The following is a 23,566-nucleotide window of genomic DNA, read 5'->3' as shown; positions in this document are numbered from 1 at the left end:
ACCTGCATCCTCCTCACATTCTGCAGATACGTGTTGGAAGGGCTAGCCCTCTTGTTGCCAGATGATTCCAGGGGCAGCGGGACCCCTTGGCCCTTCCCAAGAGTGGTTGCCAGAAGATAACGAACCTACCTTTATGACTGTTTACACTGAACTGCACTGAGGTTGGAATGCAATCATGGTTACATTAAGACACTGTGGAGTTGGAACGAGATATGGGTAAGAAAATGTACCTCAATGCAGAGGTGGGATATGCCACTGGACTCCAAATTTGACCTTTATCCACCTTGCTCTACCGAGAAGATTTAAATACGGCTAGTTTCCCCAGAAAACTGACCTTTTCGTCCTCACGCTAACGAGCAGTAGCCACAGCAGCAAATATGGAATGGCACGTCGTGTTGAACAACAAAGGAGCTGATTAGCTGACACTGCCATTACAAACGGTGTCTTAATGTAACCATGATTGCGTTCCAACCTCAGTGCAACACAGTATAAAAAATAGTAAAGGTAGGTTTGGTATCTTCTGGCACCCACTCTTGGGAAGGGCCAAGGGGATCCGCTGCCCCTGGAAGGGGACACCTTTTGGGGGCCTTGTTCAAATTAAAATAATTGCTTCATTGAAGAATGCATTGATTTCACTAATCATGTCAGATCAGTAATCACCCACATGAAAGAATAAAGGAAGGGATGTATTTCAAAGTGTCCTACTGGTATTTGAACAGAGCCTTAGTTTTTACTCCTTGGGCCAATTGAAATGTCTTATTAGCCCAATAATACACAATTTATGATAGATCATATTCATCTCTGACCAATTTATATGTTTTCAATGTCCGCTGATTTTTGTTGTTGAATATCTGACCAACAGACTCAACAACAGATCCATGACAGTAGGAGGCGATATATAGGCCTACAAAACCCCTTTTTGGTTCAACAAGCGTTGAAATCGGGGTTTAAATAAAATCCTGGATAAGCGAATCCAACATCGGGGTTAGAGTCAACCATCTACATTGTATGGATTTTTGACCATTCAGCACGGGTTCCATTTGCAAAGCGATTCTACACAGAGGAGCTAGTAGTTGGCTCACTAACTACTGTTGACGGTTGGAGTTCGGCATCTGTTTCACCATCGACGTTGTTCAGGGCTGTGCTTCCGCCATGTTGAAGCGGCTCTCTGCTAGCAGCAAGTTGTGACTGACTGGCTAGGACCGACTAGATAGAGTCGGGGGGGCTGCTACCGCGCTGGTGACGCAGGAAAAACACCCAAGATATGACCAAAAAACAGGCTATTCTAACAGACAGTTGAGCTTATTATGAAATTGCAGTATATAGGACACATTTATGTCATAAACCACGACACAATCGTCAAGGCTGGAGTAGTTCGTGAATAGAGAAGTCCTATCAAATTCCTGGTAAGTTGTTAGCAGCTAGTTTGCTAGCTAACTTAGCTTGCGCTCTTAACAGTGTCAACTGGTGTAGTGTGGGTATGGCAGTAACATTAGCTAGTTATTTATTTTGTTTGAAATTTTATTGTACTGATACATTGATACTCGACTTTAATCATTGAATAATTCAACTTGGATTGGAAACATGCTACGTTAGTTGGTTCTGGCAGAAGGTAGCTAACGTTGGCTAGCTAGTTAGCCAAGTTTACTGACTCACCCACTGTCAGAGCAGGGAAAACGGGTCTTCAATGTGGAGTTAGTTAGTTGTTTAGCGATCAAAATAGTTAACGTTGTTGAAAGCCGGGTCGATATCAGCCAGATAATGTTCGTTTGCTTACTAGTTAGTTGACGTTTAAGTTATCTAGGTAATGGCAGGCGTTTCCTCACCCTGAACCCTAATGTCTGAGTTTTAATATGGTTTCAATCGTGAAATGTCGCACAGTGACATAAGATAGCTCACCAAGCCAACATTGACAAGTTAACGTTAGCTAGTATCGCATAAAATTATTTATCTATGGACTTGGTTGCGTGGCCTACTCCAAAACAACCACAGTAGCTAACGTTAGCTACATACCTACAGTTAGCTCAGCTAGCTAGCTCACGTTATCGAGTTAGCTAACTAGCCTCTTCTCTGCTGAATGCAAATGTTTCTTAACGAGCAGTTCGTAATTTGTCTGTAAATCTAGCCAGATATCTAGCTACCTATACGTACCCAAGAGAACTTGCATCAACGGTTAGTTAACGCTAGTTGGTCAGGCCAAAGGCCCGGAAAACTGCGATTGGAAACTAGGCCTTCAAGGGGCAGTTCGCACTGCGATATCAGGCTTTCTGTAAGTCATATTAGCCGTAAAGAGTGTTGTTAGCTTCCTAATTTAGCTAGCTGTGTTTTACCAACGTTTTCGATTTGCGTTGTTTAAAGATATGCCATTTCTGACTTCAGAATAAGATATTTATTTCTTTTATGAATCAACTCCGATCAGAGCCAACCTAACGCTAGCTAGGTAAGTTGACATGTTGATCGTGTAATAAGTATTTTATGTGTCTAGATAGCTAGCTAGCAAAGATGAAGCAGCATAATCATGGACGTGTAGGGTCAATTGTGATATTTATTTGTGTAACTTGTAAACGAGTGCGTCAACAAGCTTATCAATTACTGGTCAACGTCCTTGAAAAAGTATAGTTATACTACCTATCCAGTGATTGTTTTCGTAGCTAGTGATCTTACCATAATGATGGAAGACATACATGGCTAATCAGCTAGCTAACTAGATCAGTAGCATTTATTTATTTATTTGTTACCTCCAATGTCATCATGGACAAAGCTAATATCCGAGGTTGATTTAGGAGTAGACTGTCAGTTTGACCATTACTGTCTTGTCTTGGCCCATGTCATCTGTGATATAGCTGTAGTTAATGGCCCATTTCATAACATGGCATAGCCAGCCAGTGATGTTTAGAGTGCTAGCTAGCCCGACAGGCCGCAACAGCATTTCTGTGTTATTAGCCTTCCAGTGAGAGACTGAAGGATGTTGAACAGAGGATGACCACCGTGTCTAACAATGCCATTCAGTATGGTTTCATTTTCAATACATAGTTACTGATTGTAATCCAATGTAGCCTACATAATGTTGTTTTGAGCTGGGCTTTCTAGGCTAGGAAATATACCATTAAACTGCTTCTACTAAAATATGTTTCTGACGTCAGTGGCCACCTGCAGAAAGCACAGGAAATGTTTCAGTATCCTCAAAATGTCCTTACTGGCTGGGCTGACAGCTGTGTGCTCCTGGCTCTCATTTGTGCCACTGCTTGCTGTTTGCTATACATAAGTTGCAACTTGTCACTCCTATCTTGAAGAGATTTTGGCAACTTAACCCTTTTTCATCTTAGTCAGATGAACTCATGGATACTATTTTTATGTCTCTGCGTGCAGATTGAAGGAAGTTGTAGGTAGTTTTGCAACCCGTTACTATCTAGCGTTGGTGTAATGACTAAATCTACAGCAACCTCTTGTGTCTAGTGCCAATTTTAGAATTTATCCTACCATTTCTACTGATATGCATTCCAGTTATGATATGTGCAGTACAACTAATTGTCTATTGAATGTCTAATTGCCCAGAAACGGGAGAATTCCATAGCTTGTTAAACAGAGGAGCTTTCTATTAGCACCACAGAGCTCAACTATAGGCCTCCCTACATTAGATTTAAAAAAATTTAACTAGGCAAGTCAGTTCAGAACAAATTTTTATTTACAATGACGGCCAAACCCGGACGATTCTGGGCCAATTGTGTGCCGCCCTTTGGGACTCTCAATCACGGCCGGATGTGATACAGCCTGGATTTGAACCAGGAACTGTAGTGACGCCTCTTGCACTGAGATGCAGTGTCTTAGACTGCTCGGGAGCCCAGATGAGCAAAGCCGCACCAAGGCTTTGTCCAAGGTGTTGAATCCAGCGTGGTCTTCACTCCTTTAAAATGCATTTATAGATCTTTGTATTGTACTTAGTGATTTTTGCCATTGTTTGGTTGAATTTGTTTGGCATGCATCCTTGATGATTGTAAGCAATTCCTTTGATGTTATGCCTCTTCGTGCATTATGTATATCTATCTGCCTGAAATATGCTGTTGTGGCTAGCAGTGTTAATGCAATGGTCATTTTGATATCTGCATTTGAAGTTGTCCTTATTTTGACTTGATGGCCTGAATTTAGTGGCTTTAATATGTTTAGTGTCTTGATTTCTGGACAATATTCCTTTGCGTTTTCATCAAGATGGATTCATCATTTCGTTGTTATGGGACTCTTCCTTGCCGTTTTCAATTGCATTTATCAGACGTTTCAATTGTTTTTCTATGGAAATTTTGTTACAACACTTGGAAATGTGAGTTATACGTCTGTTAATGTGTATAAATGGAACCTTATTACTTGCATTTTTGTAGAACCGTTCCATTAAAACAGGCTACAGAACTAAAAGGCTGAATAATACAACTACAACTCATCCAGAACGCCGCAGCCCGTCTGGTATTCAACCTTCCCAAGTTCTCTCACGTCACCCCGCTCCTCCGCTCTCTCCACTGGCTTCCAGTTGAAGCTCGCATCCGCTACAAGACCATGGTGCTTGCCTACGGAGCTGTGAGGGGAACGGCACCTCAGTACCTCCAGGCTCTGATCAGGCCCTACACCCAAACAAGGGCACTGCGTTCATCCACCTCTGGCCTGCTCGCCTCCCTACCACTGAGGAAGTACAGTTCCCGCGCAGCCCAGTCAAAACTGTTCGCTGCTCTGCCCCCCAATGGTGGAACAAACTCCCTCACGACGCCAGGACAGCGGAGTCAATCACCACCTTCCGGAGACACCTGAAACCCCACCTCTTTCAGGAATACCTAGGATAGGATAAAGTAATCCTTCTCGCCCCCCCCCCCCCCACCCTTTAAAGATTTAGATGCACTATTGTAAAGTGGCTGTTCCACTGGATGTCTTAAGGTGAACGCACCAATTTGTAAGTCGCTCTGGATAAGAGCGTCTGCTAAATGACTTAAATGTAAATGTAAATGTAATAAATGTGATTTAAAAATAACAATTTATTGCAAAATACAAGGTTCAGTTCACAAAAACGACAGAGGTTACTGTTAGGCCTACCAACAGCCCTAAACATAACTGAATGTAATAAAAATGGATTTATTTCCGTGTTATCAAGTCCATATCTGCTGCTGAGAATCGTAGCCTACTCAGTCTCCTGTCTCCCCAGTCTCTTATTCCAAATCCTCTGCGACACACACACACGTTCACGTACTACTTACTGAAATTTACTGCAATGAACATCACAAGCTTATATAATTTTGTACTGAACATCCCATCGTACCGATTTTTAAAATGTATTTTATAGTGTGATTCTTGTCTCTGCTTCCCATTGCTGAGCCACATATCTGCACCATATTTGGAGACTTAGCTGCACACAGGCTTCCGAGTGGTCTGTTGTCAGCCGGCTGCGTGAAGGGATTTACTTAATGTGTGAAAAGATATGTTCACAAAGATATATGGATCCAAATACTGAAAGCATTACACATGCAACCTTCTGCAGACTGTCATCTTTCACTGGCAGGCTCTCCCAACAGTGGATAATGGAGGCCCCTTGGTTTCTCTGTCTTCATGTTCATTGCGCAGCACTGTGAATTTTGATGACCAAAGGGAGGTTGCCTTGAGCTTGAACAGCTGCATTTCAGAGTCCTCGGTCCCTATCCACTGAAACACAGACAGACCCAAGTTGCTCTCCTCAAAGTTCTCTGGCTTCATCAAAAAATATGTTGAATGAAAATCGGACAGAGAACTCGGACTTCAGCACCCCCTTGTACAGCATCCCCATGTACTGATAGTGTGCCGCGTTGACCGCCCTTTGAGTTGCTTGAAGTAGCGGAACTTTCCACTTTGAATATTCCGCAAGTAGACGTCTCGCTTGGCAGGGAATGCCTTACGTGCATGGAACAGATCCATCACTGCACCCTGCAGGCACAGGTTGAGCTCATTGAGGTGACCTGTTATGTCAGTGAGAAACATCCAGTTTTACAAGCCAATCCTCAAGCTCTGGGTAGTCTTGGCCCTTTTTGTAGCCAGAAAGGTTTCAACTGTATCCAAACACTCCACGAACCGTTCCAGAACCTTCCCTCCACTTAACCACCTGACACTGCAGTGGAGAGGAAAGTCTTTGTGGATTTGTTCAAGCTCTTCCAGCAGTGACTGACACTGTGACATATGAGCGAGCACAAGGGAATTGACCATTTTAATTAGAGTAGCCATTACAGTACCTACATCGGATTTTGAATTCTTGGAACACAGATTCTCTTGGTGAATGATAGTGAAATTTAACCACGGGTGGCCAATCATATCTTAAATCAGCTTTACAAATCCTGTTTCCCCACCATAACGGGGGCACAGTTAGTTGTAATAGTGAATATGTTCTTAATATTGACACATCTCCTCAAAATGACCCGTGAAGGCTTTTTTTGCTACACCTTCCCCTTTAGTGTTACCATGTATGGGTTTTAGACAAAGCAGCTACTTACGTACCTGCTCTGTCACGGTATCTTGCAACAATTACCAGATGTGTAATGTCATTCACATCCACACTCTCATCAAGAGCCACGCTAAACACAGGTGCATCTTTTAACTCTACAGTTTGCAACTCCTTTACCTTTTCAGCTATTTTGAGAACATGCCTTTCAACAGTTCTGGCAGACACGTGCATGTCTTATCTTTGAGAAGATTGTGTCTGTTAGGCAATCCTTCAAATAAAGCCTGTCAACTACTGAGGAAAGCCTCCTTGATATATTCCCCATCAATAAATGGTTCCTTGTTTAGCAATGCACTGCACAATTTAAAAAATATATATTTTTTACTTTTGTTAACACAGTGCCTTGCTTTTCTTACCTGGGCACGGACCTCTTGATTCCTTCTGCCTGGTCCGCATGTCTCGTTTCAAAATGCAATGTGCACTTGATGTCTGACAAACAGCAGTTTTACAACAGAGCGCAAACAGCCTGGCCCTGAAGTAAAAGGAATCGAAGGCAATAAATGAGCGGACGTTTGCCTTATTTTTCTTTGCTGATGACATTTTGTGCCCTGAACTTAAAAAATAAAATAATAATTAAGGTTTGCTAGCTGTTAGCCATGTGAAAACTATTCTCATCGTCAGTGCCGCCTATATCATTTAATTATTTGTATTATTTTGGGGGTGGGATGGGGTGACTTGCCAAGCATTGGCGTGCCAAGGCAAATTCCCTCGTGTGCCTTATGTTGTTGACCCCTGGTCTACAGGAACAGCCAACATGCTAGTTGTTCCATTGACTGGAAGTCAACATGAACTGTTCCCATAGACTTCCAGTCATTGCGCTAACCCTAGTTAGCAATTGCTTTAACACTAGTTGGCAACTTAGAACTGTAAAAATACATTGTATCCATGAGTTAATCTGACTCTGGGTAAACCGAAAAAAGGGATCGAAATGCCAAAATCTCACACTGTCCCTTTTAAAGGGTGTCTTGGCAGAAAATGTACAAAAAATGTCAATATATTTTTTGGGGGATGTTGACAATGACTTAGCAGGGGTGGCCTTTATGAAGGAAATATCATGTTAGAATACATGATTAAACCCTCATGTTCCAATACTTGTGTGGATTGGATTTCCAGTCATATTGTCTATCTTTTCCAGGCAGGACTGGTGTCGTCCCTGTGTTCAGGAGGATGCAACATACTGGACTTTGCAGATCGAAATGCCATGAATAGATAATCAGACATGATTCAGTATTTGACATGTCAAAGAAAGGCATGTCTGTCTATTCTAATCAATATATTTATATTTGAGTTGTGCCAGACTCAGCACTAGCCAGTGCCCAGGCTTCCAGCTGGGCGGAGAGGACCGAGAGAGTAAACAATACTCATCATTATGGCTCATGGCCTTATGTGTCCTCTGGAGCTGTGGCTGGCCTTTGTTGGCTCATACAGGGTCAGTGTGTGTGGTTATAAACCAGATTGTACGGTCCAGCTGGAGGGAGAATAAAAGTTATGGAGCTAGACATTCTATGAAGTTGAAGCTATGATAAAGTTATGTCTTTCTGTAGGCTGGTTATTGAAATTATATTTGTCTGCAGTTTGGCTTTATTTTTGAGGAAGTTTATTTTGATTTGCGAAGTGGTTGAGCAGGTCTCCCAAAGACAGAGAAAAAAGGCGTATCTCGTCCAGACGTTCTGTGCTGGTCTGGAACAGAATCGTAAAGGGGTCATTCCATGTCATTTCAGCAGAAATCGTTTCTGTAGTTAGAAACATAAGATTAGCATTCCTGAAATATGAAATATAATTTGATCTCTGAGAAATTAAGCTAATTGATTACACCTAAATTGGCCATTTTTTAAATTCATAGGGTTCATATAACCTTCAGTAAATATATAGCACCTAACATCTGATTTCGACCATAATTGTGAAGAACCCAATAAAATGGTAAAAAGCCAACATCACCCCACCCCAATAACCAGTATACTGTATCAGCTCTCTGTCTGACAAGTAGTATGGAGCTGCTGCTTGGAGTATTGCTTCTTCAACCTTTAACGCATTCCCTTTGAATCTGGTGATGGTTTTTGTCCTCTGTTCAGAGAGATTTGACATTGAAGTCGCTTGTAATTTTTAGCCATAAAGTAGTCAAAGTACCAAGTTTTGCCCACTAGATGCCACTTTTCCTGCTACTGCCACTACACCCTTTTATTCATTTTAATGGTGTCTTGTGTTTTATTACATTAATCCCAAAAAAGGCCCAAAAACACTGTGTAGTGTTTCGCAATGATGTTGGATTTAATGGAAAATATCACTAACCACAGTACGTATAGAGACGTTTTCTAATAATTTTTATTGAAAAACACATTGTATTTTATTAGGGTTGTCACATTTTATTTGTCACTAGTCCATTTCTCTATCAAAGTTTTGTGCTTGTAGGAAAATACTTTCACCATACGGATAGCCCTCTCAGAGCTGCCATTTTTGGGGGGGACTATTCAATGAGACTTGGGTTGACGCATTAGGTTGCTAAGAGAAATACAAACTGAATTGCGTCCTTGGAGGACTGGCTTGACCACACAATCTATTTTCATTATGAGCAAAAGCTGTTGGTTTTCTACCCAAAGTTGCAAAGAAAATTATGTGATCCATTGAATAAACATGAGACCAGAAAAATGTATAAAAGGTTGTGGTGGCAGTAGCAGGGACAGCGGCATCGGTGGGCAAAACTTGGTACTTTCAGACTAATTTATGTTAAAAACTGCAAGTGACTTCAATGGCTAATTTCTCTGAACAAGAGACAAAAAAATCATCACCAGATTCAAAGGAATGCATTACAAAGGTTGAAAAAGCAATACTCCAAGCAGCAGCTCCATTGCAGGCAGGAGGTAGCCTAGTGGTTAGAGCGTTGGACTAGTAACAGAAAGGTTGCAAGTTCAAATCCCTGAGCTGACAAGGTACAAATCTGCCCCAGAACAATGTTTCTTATAAAAAGAACCAATGCAGTCAGTCAATCCTATACAAAATAATGTTTCAGGAATGCCATTCTTATATTTATAACTACAGGAACTATCTGAGATGGTGGGTGTAAATCCTCTTACTTGTGTTTTTTGAGGTGGAATGACTTGAAGAGTGAGCGCGAAAGGGATGAAAGACCTCCGGCTTCCTGGCCAACCAATCCCATGGTTACTTAAGGAAATCCTTTCCTCTCTTGTCTGAAACTCAGAAAGACATGTTGTCTTTGCTGTATGGTGCCCAGAGTTCCAACACCATGTGCACCACCATCACTTTAGGCCTACATGTCTAGAATAAGACTCAACTAGAAATGATGTACGACTCATTTCCAGAATATGTGGTTTTGTAGAATAATTGACAAGTTTTCCTCTGGTCAGGGTTTATGGCAGTAGGAAAAGCAGGCAGCAAGTTCAGTATGTCACACATTTCCATGACATACAATGCATTCAGAAAGTATTCATACCCCTTGAACATTCCCACATTTTGTTACGTTGCAGCCTTATTCTAAAATTGACTAAATAAAAAAAAAGTCCTCATCAATCTACACACAATACCGCATAATGACAAAGTGAAAACAGGTTTTTAGAAAATGTTGCAAATGTATTACAAATAAACAGATACCTTATTTACATGTATTCAGACCCTCTACTATGTGACTTGAAATTGAGCTCAGGTGCATCCTGTTCCATTGATCATCCTTGATGTTTCTACAACTTGATTGGAGTCTACCTGTGTTAAAATCAATTGATTAGATATGGTTCGGAAAGGCACACCTGTCTATATAAGGTCCCACAGTTGACAGTGCATGTCAGAGCAAAAACCAAGCCATGAGGTCAAAGGAATTGTCCGTAGACCTCCGAGACAGGATAGTGTTGAGGCACAGATCTGGGGAAGGGTACCAACATTTCTGCAGCATTGCCAGGAACACAGTGGCCTCCATCGTTCTTAAATGGAGGAAGTTTGGAACCACCAAGACTCTTCCTAGAGCTGGCTGCCTGGCCGAACTGCAGAGAAGGGCCTTGGTCAGGGAGGTGACCAAGAACCTGATAGTCACTCTGACCGAGCACCAGAGTTAATCTGTGGAGATGGGGGATCCTTCCAGAAGGACAACCATCTCTGCAGCACTCCACCAATCAGGCGTTTATGGTAGAGTGGCCAAACGGAAGCCACTCCTCAGTAAATGGCACATGACAGCCCGCTTGGAGTTTGCCAAAAGGCACCGAAACGATTCTCAGACCATGAGAAATGAGATTCTCTGGTCTGAAACCAAGATTGAACTCTTTGGCCTGCATGCCAGACGCCGTGTCTGGAGGAAACCTGGCACCATCCCTACAGTGAAGCATGGTGGTGGCAGTATCATGCTGTGGGAGATGTTTTTCTGCGGCAAGGACTGGGAGACTCGTCAGGATCGAGGGAAAGATGAACTGAGCAAAGTACAGAGATCCTTGATGAAAACCTTCTACACAGTGCTCAGGACCTCAGACGTGAGCGAAGGTTCACCATCCAAAAGGACAACGACCCTAAGTAAGCAGCCAAGACAATGTAGGAGTGGCTTCGGGAGCAATGACTTCTCTGAATGTCCTTGAGTGAACCAGCCAGAGCCCGGACTTGAACCCGATCGAACATCTCTGGAGAGACCAGAAAATAGCTGTGCAGCGACGCTCCCCATCCATCCTGACAGAGCTTGAGAGGATCTGCAGAGAACAATGGGAGAAACTCCCCAAATACAGATGTGCCAAGCTTGTAGGGTCATACCCAATACGACTGCAGGCTGTAATCGCTGCCAAATATGCTTCATCAAAGTAATGAGTAAAAGGTCTGAAATTGTGTTAAAGTTTTGCAGTTTTGTTTTTGCTTTGTTCTTATGGGGTATTGTGTATTGATTGTTACATTACTGCCTTATTCTATACACAATTTGGAAAAAGTAAAGGGTTCTGAATACTTTCCAAATGCACTGTATGAACTTCAGTCTTCTCCCAATCTAATCTAGGCCTAAATGTTTTCATATGATATCAGCATCAGGCTTTTATTTTATTTACACGTAACAAAAATATAAACGCTCTGGTTTCATGAGCTGATGTAAAAGATCCCAGAAATGTTCAATATGTGCCCCAAAAAAAAATTCTATTGAATGTTGTGCACATTTGTTTGCATAACTGTTTGAGCGGTTCTCCTTTGCCAAGATAATCCATCCACCTGACAGGTGTGGCATATCAAGAAGCTGATTAAACAGCATGATCATTACACAGGTGCACCTTGTGCTGGAGACAATTAAAGGCCATTGTAAAATCTGCAGTTTTGTCATACAACACACACAATGCCACATTTGTCTCAAGTTGAGGGAACGTGAAATTGGCATGCAGACTGCAGGAATGTCCATCAGAGCTGTTGCCAGAGAATGTAATGTTCATTTCTCAACCATAAGCCCCCTTGTTTTATAGAATTTTGAAGTACGTGCAACCAGCCTCACAACCGCAGAGCACGTGTATGGTGTCGTGTGGGCGAGCGGTTTGCAGATGTCAAAGTTGTGAACAGAATGCCCCAGGGTGGCGGTGGTGTTATGGTTCGGGCAGGCATAAGCTACGGACAACATACACAATTGCATTTTATCATTTTTTAATGGCAATTTTAATGCACAGCGATACGGTGATGAGATCCTGGCCCATTGTCATGTCATTCATCCACCACCTTCAACTTATGTTTCAGAATTATAGTGCACGGCCCCATGTCTCAACGTTCTTTACACAAAAATTCTTGGAAGCTGAAAATCTCCCAGTTCCATGGCCTGCATACTCACCCGACATGCCACCAATTGAGCATGTTTGGGATGCTCTGGATCGTTGTGTTCCAGTTCCCGCCAATATCCAGTAACTTTGCACAGCCGTTGAAGAGGAGTGGGACAACATTCCACTGGCCACAATCAACAGCCTGATCAACTCTATGCGTGGATGTCACACTATATGAGGCAAATGGTCACACCAGATACTGGCTGGTTTTCTGAGCCACGCCCCTACTTTAAAAAAAAGTTATCTGTGACCAACAGATGCATATCTGTATTATTTTCCATAGATTAAGGCCCCTATGAATTTCAATTGACAGATTTCTTATATATGAACTGTAACTCAGTAAAATCTTTTTATTTTTGTTCAATATTTTTGAGTGCTTAGGCCTAGGCTATTCCTTTGTTTTCCTTCTGATCTCAATCGGATGAATATTAAACCGAGGATTGGATTTTTTTTCTGAACAATGGCTTTTGTTGTTGCTCAATCTAAAACATTAGGAGAGGTCTGTCTGGATGGCCAATGTATGGGATTTTGGAGGAGAATACTGAGTGCAGTGGTCTTGTAGGAATAACCCTTTGGCTGCGTTTAGACAGGCAGCCCAATTCTGATATTCTTTCCACCTAATTGGTATTGATCACAGATTCTTTTCACCTCAGATATTTTTGAGAGTTGATCTGATTGGTCAAAATACCAATTTAGTGAAAAAAATATCAGATCAGAATTGGGCTACCTGTCTAAATGAGTCTTGCACGCTAAGCACACATTGTAAGAGTTTCCATCGTGTGGCTTTTGGTCACTAAGCGGTTTATTCCTTGTTCAGTGATTATTCCAAGTGGAGTGTAGGGCGACTATATTGAATGAATGGTTTTGCGCGATATTCCAGATGCCTTTATCACAAGAATCGTTTTTATGAGCATTTATGTCCGCTTGCTCTCATGTTGTCTTTTTGGTTTCGTCTCCTATCCTCCTAGTGTGCTGTTTGCACCTTCCCATTTACACCAGAGATCTGTATATTATAGCAAGATGCTCATGTCTCCACCGTAACAATGGGAGTCATTGTCCCAAAGGTGGGAAAAGGCAGGCAAGAAGTTTAGGTCCAAAATAAGCAAATAGAAACGTATTGGGCTTTTCTTGGCGAGCGTGAAACCTCTCACTTCACCTCTTCCTCTCTGTTTGCACACACACACACCATGCCACTCACACAACAAAGATGAGAGATCACTACTTCTTCTCTGAAAAGTGGTTTCAACTTGCTATTAGCATTTGAGGTTTGGTCCAACAGAATTGTTCATACTGTGCATTTAGAAAGTATTCAGACCCTTTAACTTTCCCACATCTTGTTACGTTACAGCCTAATTCTAAACTGGATTAAATCATTTCCCCCCTCAACCTTCACATAATACCCAATAATGACAAAGCAAAAACAGGTTTTTAGAAATGTTTGCAAGTTTATTAAAAATAAACAGCACATTTACATAAATATTCAGACCCTTCACTCAGTACTTTGTTGATGCACATTTGGCAGCAATTACAGCCTTGAGTCTAATTGGGTATGACACTCAAGCTTGGCACACCTGTATGTATGCCACCTGTATGCCACCATTCTTCTCTGCAGATCCTCTCAAGCTCTGTCAGGTTGGATGGGGAGTGTCGCTACACAGCTATTTTCAGGTCTCCAGAGATGTTAGATCGGGTTCAAGTCCGGGTTCTGGCTGGGCCACTCAAGGACATTGAGACTTGTACCAAAGCCACTCCTGCAATGTCTTGGCTGTTTGCTTTGGGTCATTGTCCTGTTGGACCCCAGTCTGTGGTCCTGAGCAGGTTTTCATCAAGGATCTCTCTGTACTTTTCTCCGTTCATCTTTGCCTCGATCCTGACCAGTTTCCCAGTCCCTACCGCTGAAAAACATCCTCACAGCATGATGCTGCCACCACCATGCTTCACTGTAAGGATGGTGCCAGGTTTCCTCCAGACGTGATGCTTGGCATTCAGGCCAAAGAGTTCAATCTCGGTTTCATCAGACCAGAGAATCTTGTTTCTCATGGTCTGAGAGACCTTTCAGGTGCCCTTTGGCAAACTCCAAGCAGGCTGTCGTGACATACTGAGGAGTGGCTTCCGTCTGGCCACTCTACCATAAAGACCTGATTGGTGGAGTGGTGCAGAGATGGTTGTCCTTCTGGAAGGTTCTCCCATCTCCACAGAGGAGCTCTGTCAGTAACCATCCTCCCTGACCAAGGCCTTTCAAACCGATTGCTCAGTTTGGCCAGGCGGCCAGCTCTAGAAAGAGTCTTGGTGGTTCCAAACTTCTTCCATTCAATTTTTGCTGTGAAAAATCTCAAGGTTGATCAACAGAAACAGGATTCACTTGAGCTCAATTTCGAATCTCATTGCAAAGGGTCTGAATAGTTATATAAATATGGTTTTTAAATTCTAAAAACCTGTTTTTGCATTCTGATTATGGGATATTGTGTGTAGATTGAGGAAAAAAATATAATTTGATACATTTTAGAATAAGGCTGCAACATAACAAAATGTGGTAAAATGGAAGGGGTCTGGATACTTTCCAAATGCACGGTGGACACCGAAACACACAGAGACATTATTTTACTGTAGTAGAGAAGTGATCTTTTCTAATGTTTCAACTGCACAAATTATGCGCAGAGCAGACACTGCTAAAATGTGAATATCAATGACCAATGATTCTGGAAAATGAATGTTCAGTTTGTTGCGTCACGTTCTGCTTGGAGCATTTTAGCCATAGACTGTTATACTAGCTGTCTAGTCTGTTTTATAAATGTGCAATAAGCATGAAACATTTATATAAGGATTTTTGCAACTCGTTCTCATTCTGGGAAATATACACTGAGTATACCAAACATTAGGAACTTAATGTTCTTAATGTTTTGTGCACTCAAAGGTAGCCCACTTGATTCCAACATCTGAACAATGTGGACAGGGTCATAGGTGACATAACAGCACTATGAAACACAGGCAATTCCATCTTGCTAATGATCCACTTGACTATTGATAGTTTTTCTTGCTGGCATGTCGGTTATGCTGCGTGCATGATGATCGTTATACTGTCTGAATGAGCACGTTTATATAACACTAGGGCTGTTATGGAATTTTGGGTTATGATTAATTGTCATAGAAATGTTATTTATAAAAATAAAAATGTTTTACTTGAAATTAATCTTTGAAAATTGGATGTGACATACAGTACCTAATGAATACAACCAGCCTTGGTGGCGACCCTGTTGAAAAATGAATGATTTTCACCTGGAACTTCTGACCAAAGTGTTATTCTGCATGTAAAATGATTACCAACTTTACCCACTTCATATGTTATAATAAATTCAAAAATGAAATGCTGTTTGATAAACTATGTTTACTTAAATATGAAGTTGAATCCCCTTTCTCCTGAAATGAATGACAGTATGACGATTATGTTTTTTGTTTGGTTTGTTCACGGTTGTTATCCATAATTGTCGGCTACAAGATTTATACGATAATTGTGCCATCCCTAGGTAACACTCCACTCCATTGTAGTCATATAGTAAGACTTGAACCACAACTGTTTGTCTTGTTCTCTTGCTTGTTTGTGTAAAATAGCCTACAACTTTGCTTGCGAACAAAGTGAGGGACTAAAATGTGCACTTGTAGATTTCCTTATGCAATAGTAGTGGCATTTCCACTACTAACCTTAATTGGATCCATGCGGTACGAGCAGTCAGAGGTCTTCCAGGCTTCTTCCTCTCCAGAGTCAGGCCAATGGTGTCAATGTCATGCTGTTTTAACCGGAGATGCTGCTGCCTGCTCTCTCCGACTTTAGCCCTTGATACGTGCTAGTTGGCAGCCTCACTGATGAACAGAGAGATTATTTCCATCTGTTGAGGATTGTTATCTTTCCCACTGTCTTACCCCTCTTTGTTGCTAGCAATATCATTGTAGGAAATTATCTACACTTTATTTTAACCTCTGACAAACATTTGATTCCACTGCCTGCCTAGCTATGTCTGGGTGTTTACACGAAACAAGACCAGGCCAGAATGCTAGAAAAGTAGGATTTGCAAAGATGTCTAGTGGTGCTAACAAGTACTGGATTGGCAGCTAGGTCATATTATGCTTCACTAATGGTCATACTGACAACCTGGCCAATCCATGCCAAGCTCTCAGCTTATCTGACTGGAAATGATACACCCAGACTCAGGAGCAGCCCAGTCATAGGGTGCATGCTTAACAGGTTTCTCTGTACCGTTCCCTGTTATTACGTCAGCGCTTTAGCGTTTATTTCTTACTTCCGCACATTGTCTCTACAATAAAGCTTCCAAACTGCAAAAATGGAACCCAATCAAGCAAATGTCGGGGGAAAATACAAAAGTTTGTTCCCTTCCAATCTGATGGGTCCCAGAGAACCGTTCAGAATTGAAACCTGCTCGTCTTCACATTTCTAATTCGGTGTATGTTTATTATTTTGCGTACCAAAAACTTGATCAGGCTCACCTGACAGAGTTGGTCACTGAGACCCCCAAACAAGCTACTTGTGGTTCGATTTGACAACGCATAATGGCCTTAAAAAAAAGAAACGTACCTTGTATATAACACACAAACGGACCTTAAACGGAGATGTGATCCCATTGATTGAATGGACCCATGAAATGTCTCCTATCGTGTTTGTACTTTTTTGTGAGTGAGCCCACCATCTTTGTCTACAGTCAACAAAACCCATACACTTTATAACCCTCTTCTCTCCAGGTTATGCAATGGTCTCAGCGGCCCGTCCAGATCTCCAGGTGGTTCTGTCCCTCTCTCTCGTACCACGGCCGCTGCTCTCCTCCCTCTGCTCTGCCTCTGAGGTTGCTGAGGCGCCTCCTGTGATTTCCCTCCTGGCCAGTGCTCCCTAAAAGAGGCCAAGATTGCCAAGATCTGCCCCGTAGCGAGCATGACGGCCACCACGCGTGGCTCTCCTGTTGGGGGAAACGACAACCAGGCAGGCCAGGCGCCCGACGCTCAGAGTCAGAGCCAGCCCCCGCTGCCACAGAACCAGGTCAGAAGCCTCTCTGTCCCATCCTCTTCTTTAATTTCTGACCTTCACCTCAACATCCTGTTTTTGACTTGTGTTCTCTTCTAGTCCTCTTTCTCTTTTCTATCTCTACTCTGCCCCGTCCTCTTCTAGTCCTCTTTCCCTTTTCTACCTCTACTCTGCCCCATCCTCTCACTTCTCTATCCTCTCACTTCTTCATGTCTCAACATCCTCTTCTATCTCTCGCCTTTCACTCTCCCCGCTTCACCTTTCCTCTCTGCCGTTCGTTGCCCCCATCCTCTCCTCCTGCTCCTCTTTGTGCTAAAGCACATAGCATGACATGAACGTCCTCCTCGTGCCCTGTGGGGCATAAAGCTGTCCTGATTCATTTAACGGTAACTATAAATCAAACCTGTATTGGCCTTTGAAACCATAACACAAGTTGTGTGTTTGATGGATGCTGTTTTGGTGTATTGTTTAGACTTGAGTGTTGTTCTGTTACAAATACTGCACCAGTGGCCCACATTGTTACAGCAGCAGCACAGAGACGCATCTAATTGAATCAAACTGTGGGGGGTGACAGTCAGTGCTCACACCTAGGCACACAGAAGGAGAGAGAAAGAAGGCAGGGAGACTTGGAAGGAGGAGGTAGGAATCAACGAACACAAGCCCCAGAGTAATAGATAAAGACAGAGTGTGTGCTAGGGACAGAGTGTGTGGGCTAGGGATGAGTAGCACCCAGACGTGAGAGGCAAGCTGGCTATGTAGGTCAACCAAGCAGAAAGAGCCTTCTCCACACACCCCCACATTTCCCAAGTTCTGCTGCTCCGCTACCCGCATCAGACACACACACTTGCTGCTACCACTGCTGCTCATACATACGAACAGTCATTAACATATGTCAGACACACACACACAGTTCTTGAAGACATGATGGGAATAAAGAATAATTTATCTGTGGATTTTCACAGCCTTAAGATTCAAGAGACATGCTGCATTTCTCCTTAACAACTGCATATTCCACATTAATATATTACACACACACACACACACACACACTTACATGGTGTCAAGTATTTTCCATGCCTCCCCTAGTGTGTGTGCAATGTGCATTTTGTGCACGCTTGTGTATAATGTTGTTTGTACCTCAAGGTTTGGCTAATTGGCTTTAGCTTAGGCTACATTAGGAAAACAAAACACATGGGTATGTTTCGGGGAGATGGAGTTCTATAGCTGATCATTTCTATCCTACAGTGCTACTGTTTGTAAAAATCCCATATTTGTTGTAGATTGTTCGAGTACAGTCACGGGTTTTGAGACCTGGCTGCAACAGGGGCCTCAGATAAGATCTTTCTATCACAGCAGTGCCTCCTTGTGAAATCGTCTCTCAGCTCTTTATGGGCTGGACCTCTTTTTTTAATGCAAATCTCCCAATGTCATCAATGCATGATTTTGAGTGAAAGTCTGAGTGACTGGTGCAGATCCCAAGTTAGGACTGAATGATGTGAGCTTGTGTTGAAGAGTGAATGTTGGTGGGAACTGGGAATAGACTGGTTCTGTCCAGATGACTGTCACTAGGCTCTCTGGCTCTCCTGTTATATATGAGTCAGTGTTTCCCCTAGTTTCGAGGCGGGTTATTGCGAAATTGGGATTCGGGGAATTTCTGCCCTAAATTCTGTTTTTTGATGGTGTGTTTCAGACGGCGTCCCCTAACTCCACCAATGAGAACTCTCCAGTGAGCCCCCCGGATGAGCAGGGTCAGGGGGATGGCCCCCCCCAGCTGGAGGAGGAGGAGCCTGCCTTCCCTCACACAGACCTGGCCAAGCTGGATGACATGATCAACAGGTACAAACACAACAGGTGTATGCATGTTTGGCATTGAGTTATGTGGGTGGGTGTGTTAATATAAGGAGGTGTGTGTGGTTGTGAGAAGGAATGAGTGTGTATCTGTATTCATGTGGATGTTTTGTTTCCAGACCCCGCTGGGTGGTTCCAGTTCTTCCAAAGGGAGAGTTAGAGGTTCTTCTAGAAGCTGCTATAGAGCTTAGTAAAAAAGGTAAGAATGTTGATTCATTCTATTCCTCAAATTACTCCTCAATACTTTGAACTATGGCAAGCGAGATGGTATAGCAAGCTTGGCTATGTACACATTTGAAATATTATGACTGCACTGTATTTCACCCACAGTGTATGGTGTTTAGACTTGCTTGGTAGCTGACTCACTCTACTTTCGCTTTGTCAATGACTCCACTTAGTTTCTCTTTAGATTGATATTTGACTTGCAGCCCTTCCCAAAAAATCTGTGGTACAGTGGCGGTCGTTGACTTTTAAGATGAGGGAGGGTGATTTTATTTTTTATGAGCATGGGCTTACTTCTATTACAGCATGTTGGATGACTGTCATTTATATTCCATTCATGTAAAATTGATAGATTTAGGCTACTACATGATACTAAAATTTTCCCTATACCCATTATCACAATAAATTGTGATTTCAATGGGACTTTCTCCATTTTATATTGTTGAATCCATCAAACAAATGATTTTTGTCAAATTCTGCATCTTTTATTATAATTTCTAAACTGTGCCACACAGCATGATATGGGCAAGAAAATCTAGGTCTAGTTAACTGTTGGAATCATGGAAATATGTTTTTTCTAATCCTATAGTTGGAATATAGTGGGCAGCACCTTGAATACATTGTTGTTTGACATGGTAACGAACAAATGAATAAGCCAGTGAGGAATTATTGACAGGGTAGGAACCAAAGCGTTGGTCAATGTTTCCAGGTCACCCTAATTAGACGTTACATTACATGTTTTCTTACTTCATGTAGCTAGCTAGCCAACATATTCATTCTTCACCTCTTCCTCTCTGATAAGATACCATTGCACAAACATGCTTATCTAGGCCTACACCAGTACTGGTACCAGGCAGTATTAGCCAACTAGCCATGTTTGCTTTGACTGTTAGCTGGCTTGCTAAATGCGATTTAGCGTTAACAAATAATTTTAGCAACACCTAGCTAAGAAAATACTAACTAGCAGACAGTAAGGTGCACAAACTAATAGTGTAATTATAGAATACTTGTGTAATCAGCATGTCAGCAATATTGTTGCGCCCATCTGACCATGCAGAGTGAATGGCAAGAAAGGGCTCGTGACTCCGTGGTTGAACAAATGCTCTCTCCTTGAGTGATGGGGCAGGGCTTTGTGTGGTTAGCAGCAGGAGGAGAGGGAGAGAGATGACTCAAGTAGTAAATGGAGTAAACTATTAAAACTAACATTATACAAGCCGGAGTTGAGTATCACATTTAACAAACCAAACATTGAATTACTGTTATTAAAGGTCAAGTCAAAACTTAAACTGGTCCATGCGATATAGCCGTTGTGTATATAGTCCAATACCTATACCTATACCGCCAAGCCCAAACCCATCACACTCTTGCACACTCTTTCCTGCATCTAGCAGATCTAGGTTGTAATCATTAGTTCACTTTGCTCATTGTATAATTACTTTTCGCATTTTCACATTCTCCTCCTCTCGAGTTTTCCCATTGCTTGTGGACTTCAGTGCACAACACATCAGCTGTCTGACAAGGCAAAAAAAAACTTCCAAACCATATCATAACCGTTAACTGCTGCACATAGCCTATATCGTTATCACCATTGACGTGACTATCATTAATGTGATGACTGTTATTTATTGAATAATTTCCTACTATGTTTAATTGGTACAAGATTAAATTAATCATGTAGCAATTAACTTATTTGGAATTTGGGGCACCACAGGAAAATGTGTTTGAGTTATTATCTCCCGATTTAAACTCTAAAGATATATAAATATCTCTTACATCAATAACAGTCAATTATTAATTATTACCTCATCAATCTCGTTCTGAATGTCGCAGACTTCGCAAATCTGCACAAACCCGTGTCTCTCTGATCATACCGTACCACACATTGATTTGATTATTTACTTACTAATTAGCTAAATGATAACATAAGACACACACACACACACTGTATAGATTATTGATAAGAAACTTAATATGATGACAACAAGTCCGTAGCGGACTAACACTATGACACTTGTTACACAAGATGGAGAGTTAAAGAGAGAGAGAGCGATTAAGAGAAGCAACACTTGGATACAGTTAGAAGCTATCCTTACAGTAGCCCTAATACCTTGCCCGAACTGCCGCTCTTTTGGCTAAGAGGTAATGTATGTATTTCTGTGTTGAAGGTCTTCGCTGGGTATCTCTTGTTGGGCCCAGGCCTTCGTGGGCACGGTTCCGCTTGGTGAGAAGGGGGCCTGTTCTTCGAATGGCCTCCTTCGTTCGCGGGTGTCTCTGATTGTCCACCAGAGGTCACAATGTCCTTCTTCTTAGTTGTCTGTTTATTTGAATTCGTTCTGGAAGTGGTCTCCTGAGGACGGCTAATCAGCCGTGTCGAGGATCCCAGAGTGGTGATAAAAACAGTGTAGGCAACGATGATTTGAAGAGAATAACCGGATGGTCCTACTTAACCAGTTGGATATAGGGGGCGCTCTTTTAATTTTTGGATGAAAAACGTTCCCGTTTTAAACAAGATATTTTGTCACGAAAAGATGCTCGACTATGCATATAATTGACGGCTTTGGAAAGAAAACACTCTGACGTTTCCAAAACTGCAAAGATATTGTCTGTGAGTGCCACAGAACTGATGTTACAGGCGAAACCCAGATAAAAATCCAATCAGGAAGTGCCGCATTTTTTGAAACCGCCTCATGCCAATGACTCCTTATATGGCTGTGAAGGAGCTAGGAGTCAGCTTACGTTTTCCACGTTTTCCCCAAGGTGTCTACAGCATTGTGATGTCTTTTTAGGCATTTCCATTGGAGAATGGCTGTAAGAGACCATATAGGGTGAGTGGTCGCATGGTGTCTCCCGGAGAAAACCTTGCGTAAAATACTGAGGTAGCCATTTTTCCAATCGTTTCTTATGAGAAACCAACTGCCTCGACGGATATATTATCGAATACATATGAATCCTAAACAACGTTTGCCGTGTTTCTGTCGATATTATGGGGCAAATTTTGAAAAAAGTTTGGCGTTATAGTTGTAGCATTTTTCAGTCGATTTCTCAGCCAAGCATGGTGAAGAAACGGGATGTTTTTCGCCTACAAAAATATTATTTTTAGAAAAAAGGAACATTTGCTATCTAACTGGGAGTCTCCTGAGTGAAAGCATCTGAAGTTCTTCAAAGGTAAATTATTTAATTTGGTTGCTTTTCTTATTTTTGTGAAAATGTTGCCTGCTGCCAGTAGAGCCTAGCATAGCATTATGCCATGATAAACTTACACAAATGCTTGTCTAGCGTTGGCTATAACGCATATTTTGAAAATCTGAGATGACAGTGTTGTTAACAAAAGGCTAAGCTTGTGTTTGAATATATTTATTTCATTTAATTTGTGATTTTCATGTATAGGAAAAGTTGCGTTATGGTAATGCACTTGAGGCTATGATTACGCTCCCGGATACGGGATTGCTCGTCGCTAGAGGTTAAATTCACCTTCTTAGATACAGCTACTCAACTAACTGTTAACTTCTTATGGTATAGGGGAAGCTTGCGTCCCACTTGGCCAAAAGCCTGGGAAAATGCAGCACGGCAAATTCAAATAAAATGATATAAAAATCTAACTTTCATTAAATCACACACATAAGATACTAAATTAAAGCTACACTCGTTGTGAATCCAGCCAACATGTCAGATTGTAAAAAGGCTTTTCGGCTAAAGCATAAGAAGCTATTATCTGATGATAGCACAACAGTAAACAAAGAGGGTAGCATATTTCAACCCTGCAGGCGCGACACAAAACACAGAAATAAAATATAAAACATGCTTTACCTTTGACAAGCTTCTTTTGTTGGCACTCCAATATGTCCCATAAACATCACAATTGGTCCTTTTGTTCGATTAATTCCGTCCATATATATCCAAAATGTAAATTTATTTGGCACGTTTGATCCAGAAAAAAACAGCTTCCAAATTGCGCAACGTCACTACAAAATATTTCAAATGTTGCCTGTAAACTTTGCCAAAACATTTCAAACTACTTTTGTAATACAACTTTAGGTATTTTTAAACGTTAATAATCGATCAAATTGAAGACTGGTCTGTCTGTGTTCAATACAGGAAGACAACAAACCAAGCTACTTTTCAAGTCTTGCGCAACTCTCAACAGTGTTATGCAGTTCCTAGATGGCCTTACTACTTCCATTGCACAAAGGAATA

The 23,566-nt window shown here is 41.8% G+C and overlaps 1 protein-coding gene across 7 annotated transcripts in view; it reads left to right on the top strand.

The window, feature by feature from the left end:
- The first annotated feature begins 940 nt into the window (after positions 1-940).
- The window catches only part of LOC115114054 (probable ubiquitin carboxyl-terminal hydrolase FAF-X), an 87,376-nt gene continuing 64,750 nt past the window's right edge, over positions 941-23,566 (top strand). For all 7 annotated transcript variants that reach the window (XM_065014112.1, XM_065014039.1, XM_065014077.1 and 4 more), the window contains exons 1-4: positions 941-1,406; positions 17,026-17,317; positions 18,993-19,138; positions 19,270-19,349. In XM_065014112.1, the coding sequence (XP_064870184.1) occupies positions 17,213-17,317; positions 18,993-19,138; positions 19,270-19,349 (331 nt within the window). In that variant the 5' untranslated portion in view covers positions 941-1,406; positions 17,026-17,212. The remainder of the gene's footprint in view (positions 1,407-17,025; positions 17,318-18,992; positions 19,139-19,269; positions 19,350-23,566) is intronic.

Source organism: Oncorhynchus nerka, linkage group LG1, assembly GCF_034236695.1.
Source record: "Oncorhynchus nerka isolate Pitt River linkage group LG1, Oner_Uvic_2.0, whole genome shotgun sequence".
NCBI lineage: Eukaryota > Metazoa > Chordata > Actinopteri > Salmoniformes > Salmonidae > Oncorhynchus > Oncorhynchus nerka.
This window is presented reverse-complemented; position numbering and strand designations above follow the sequence as displayed.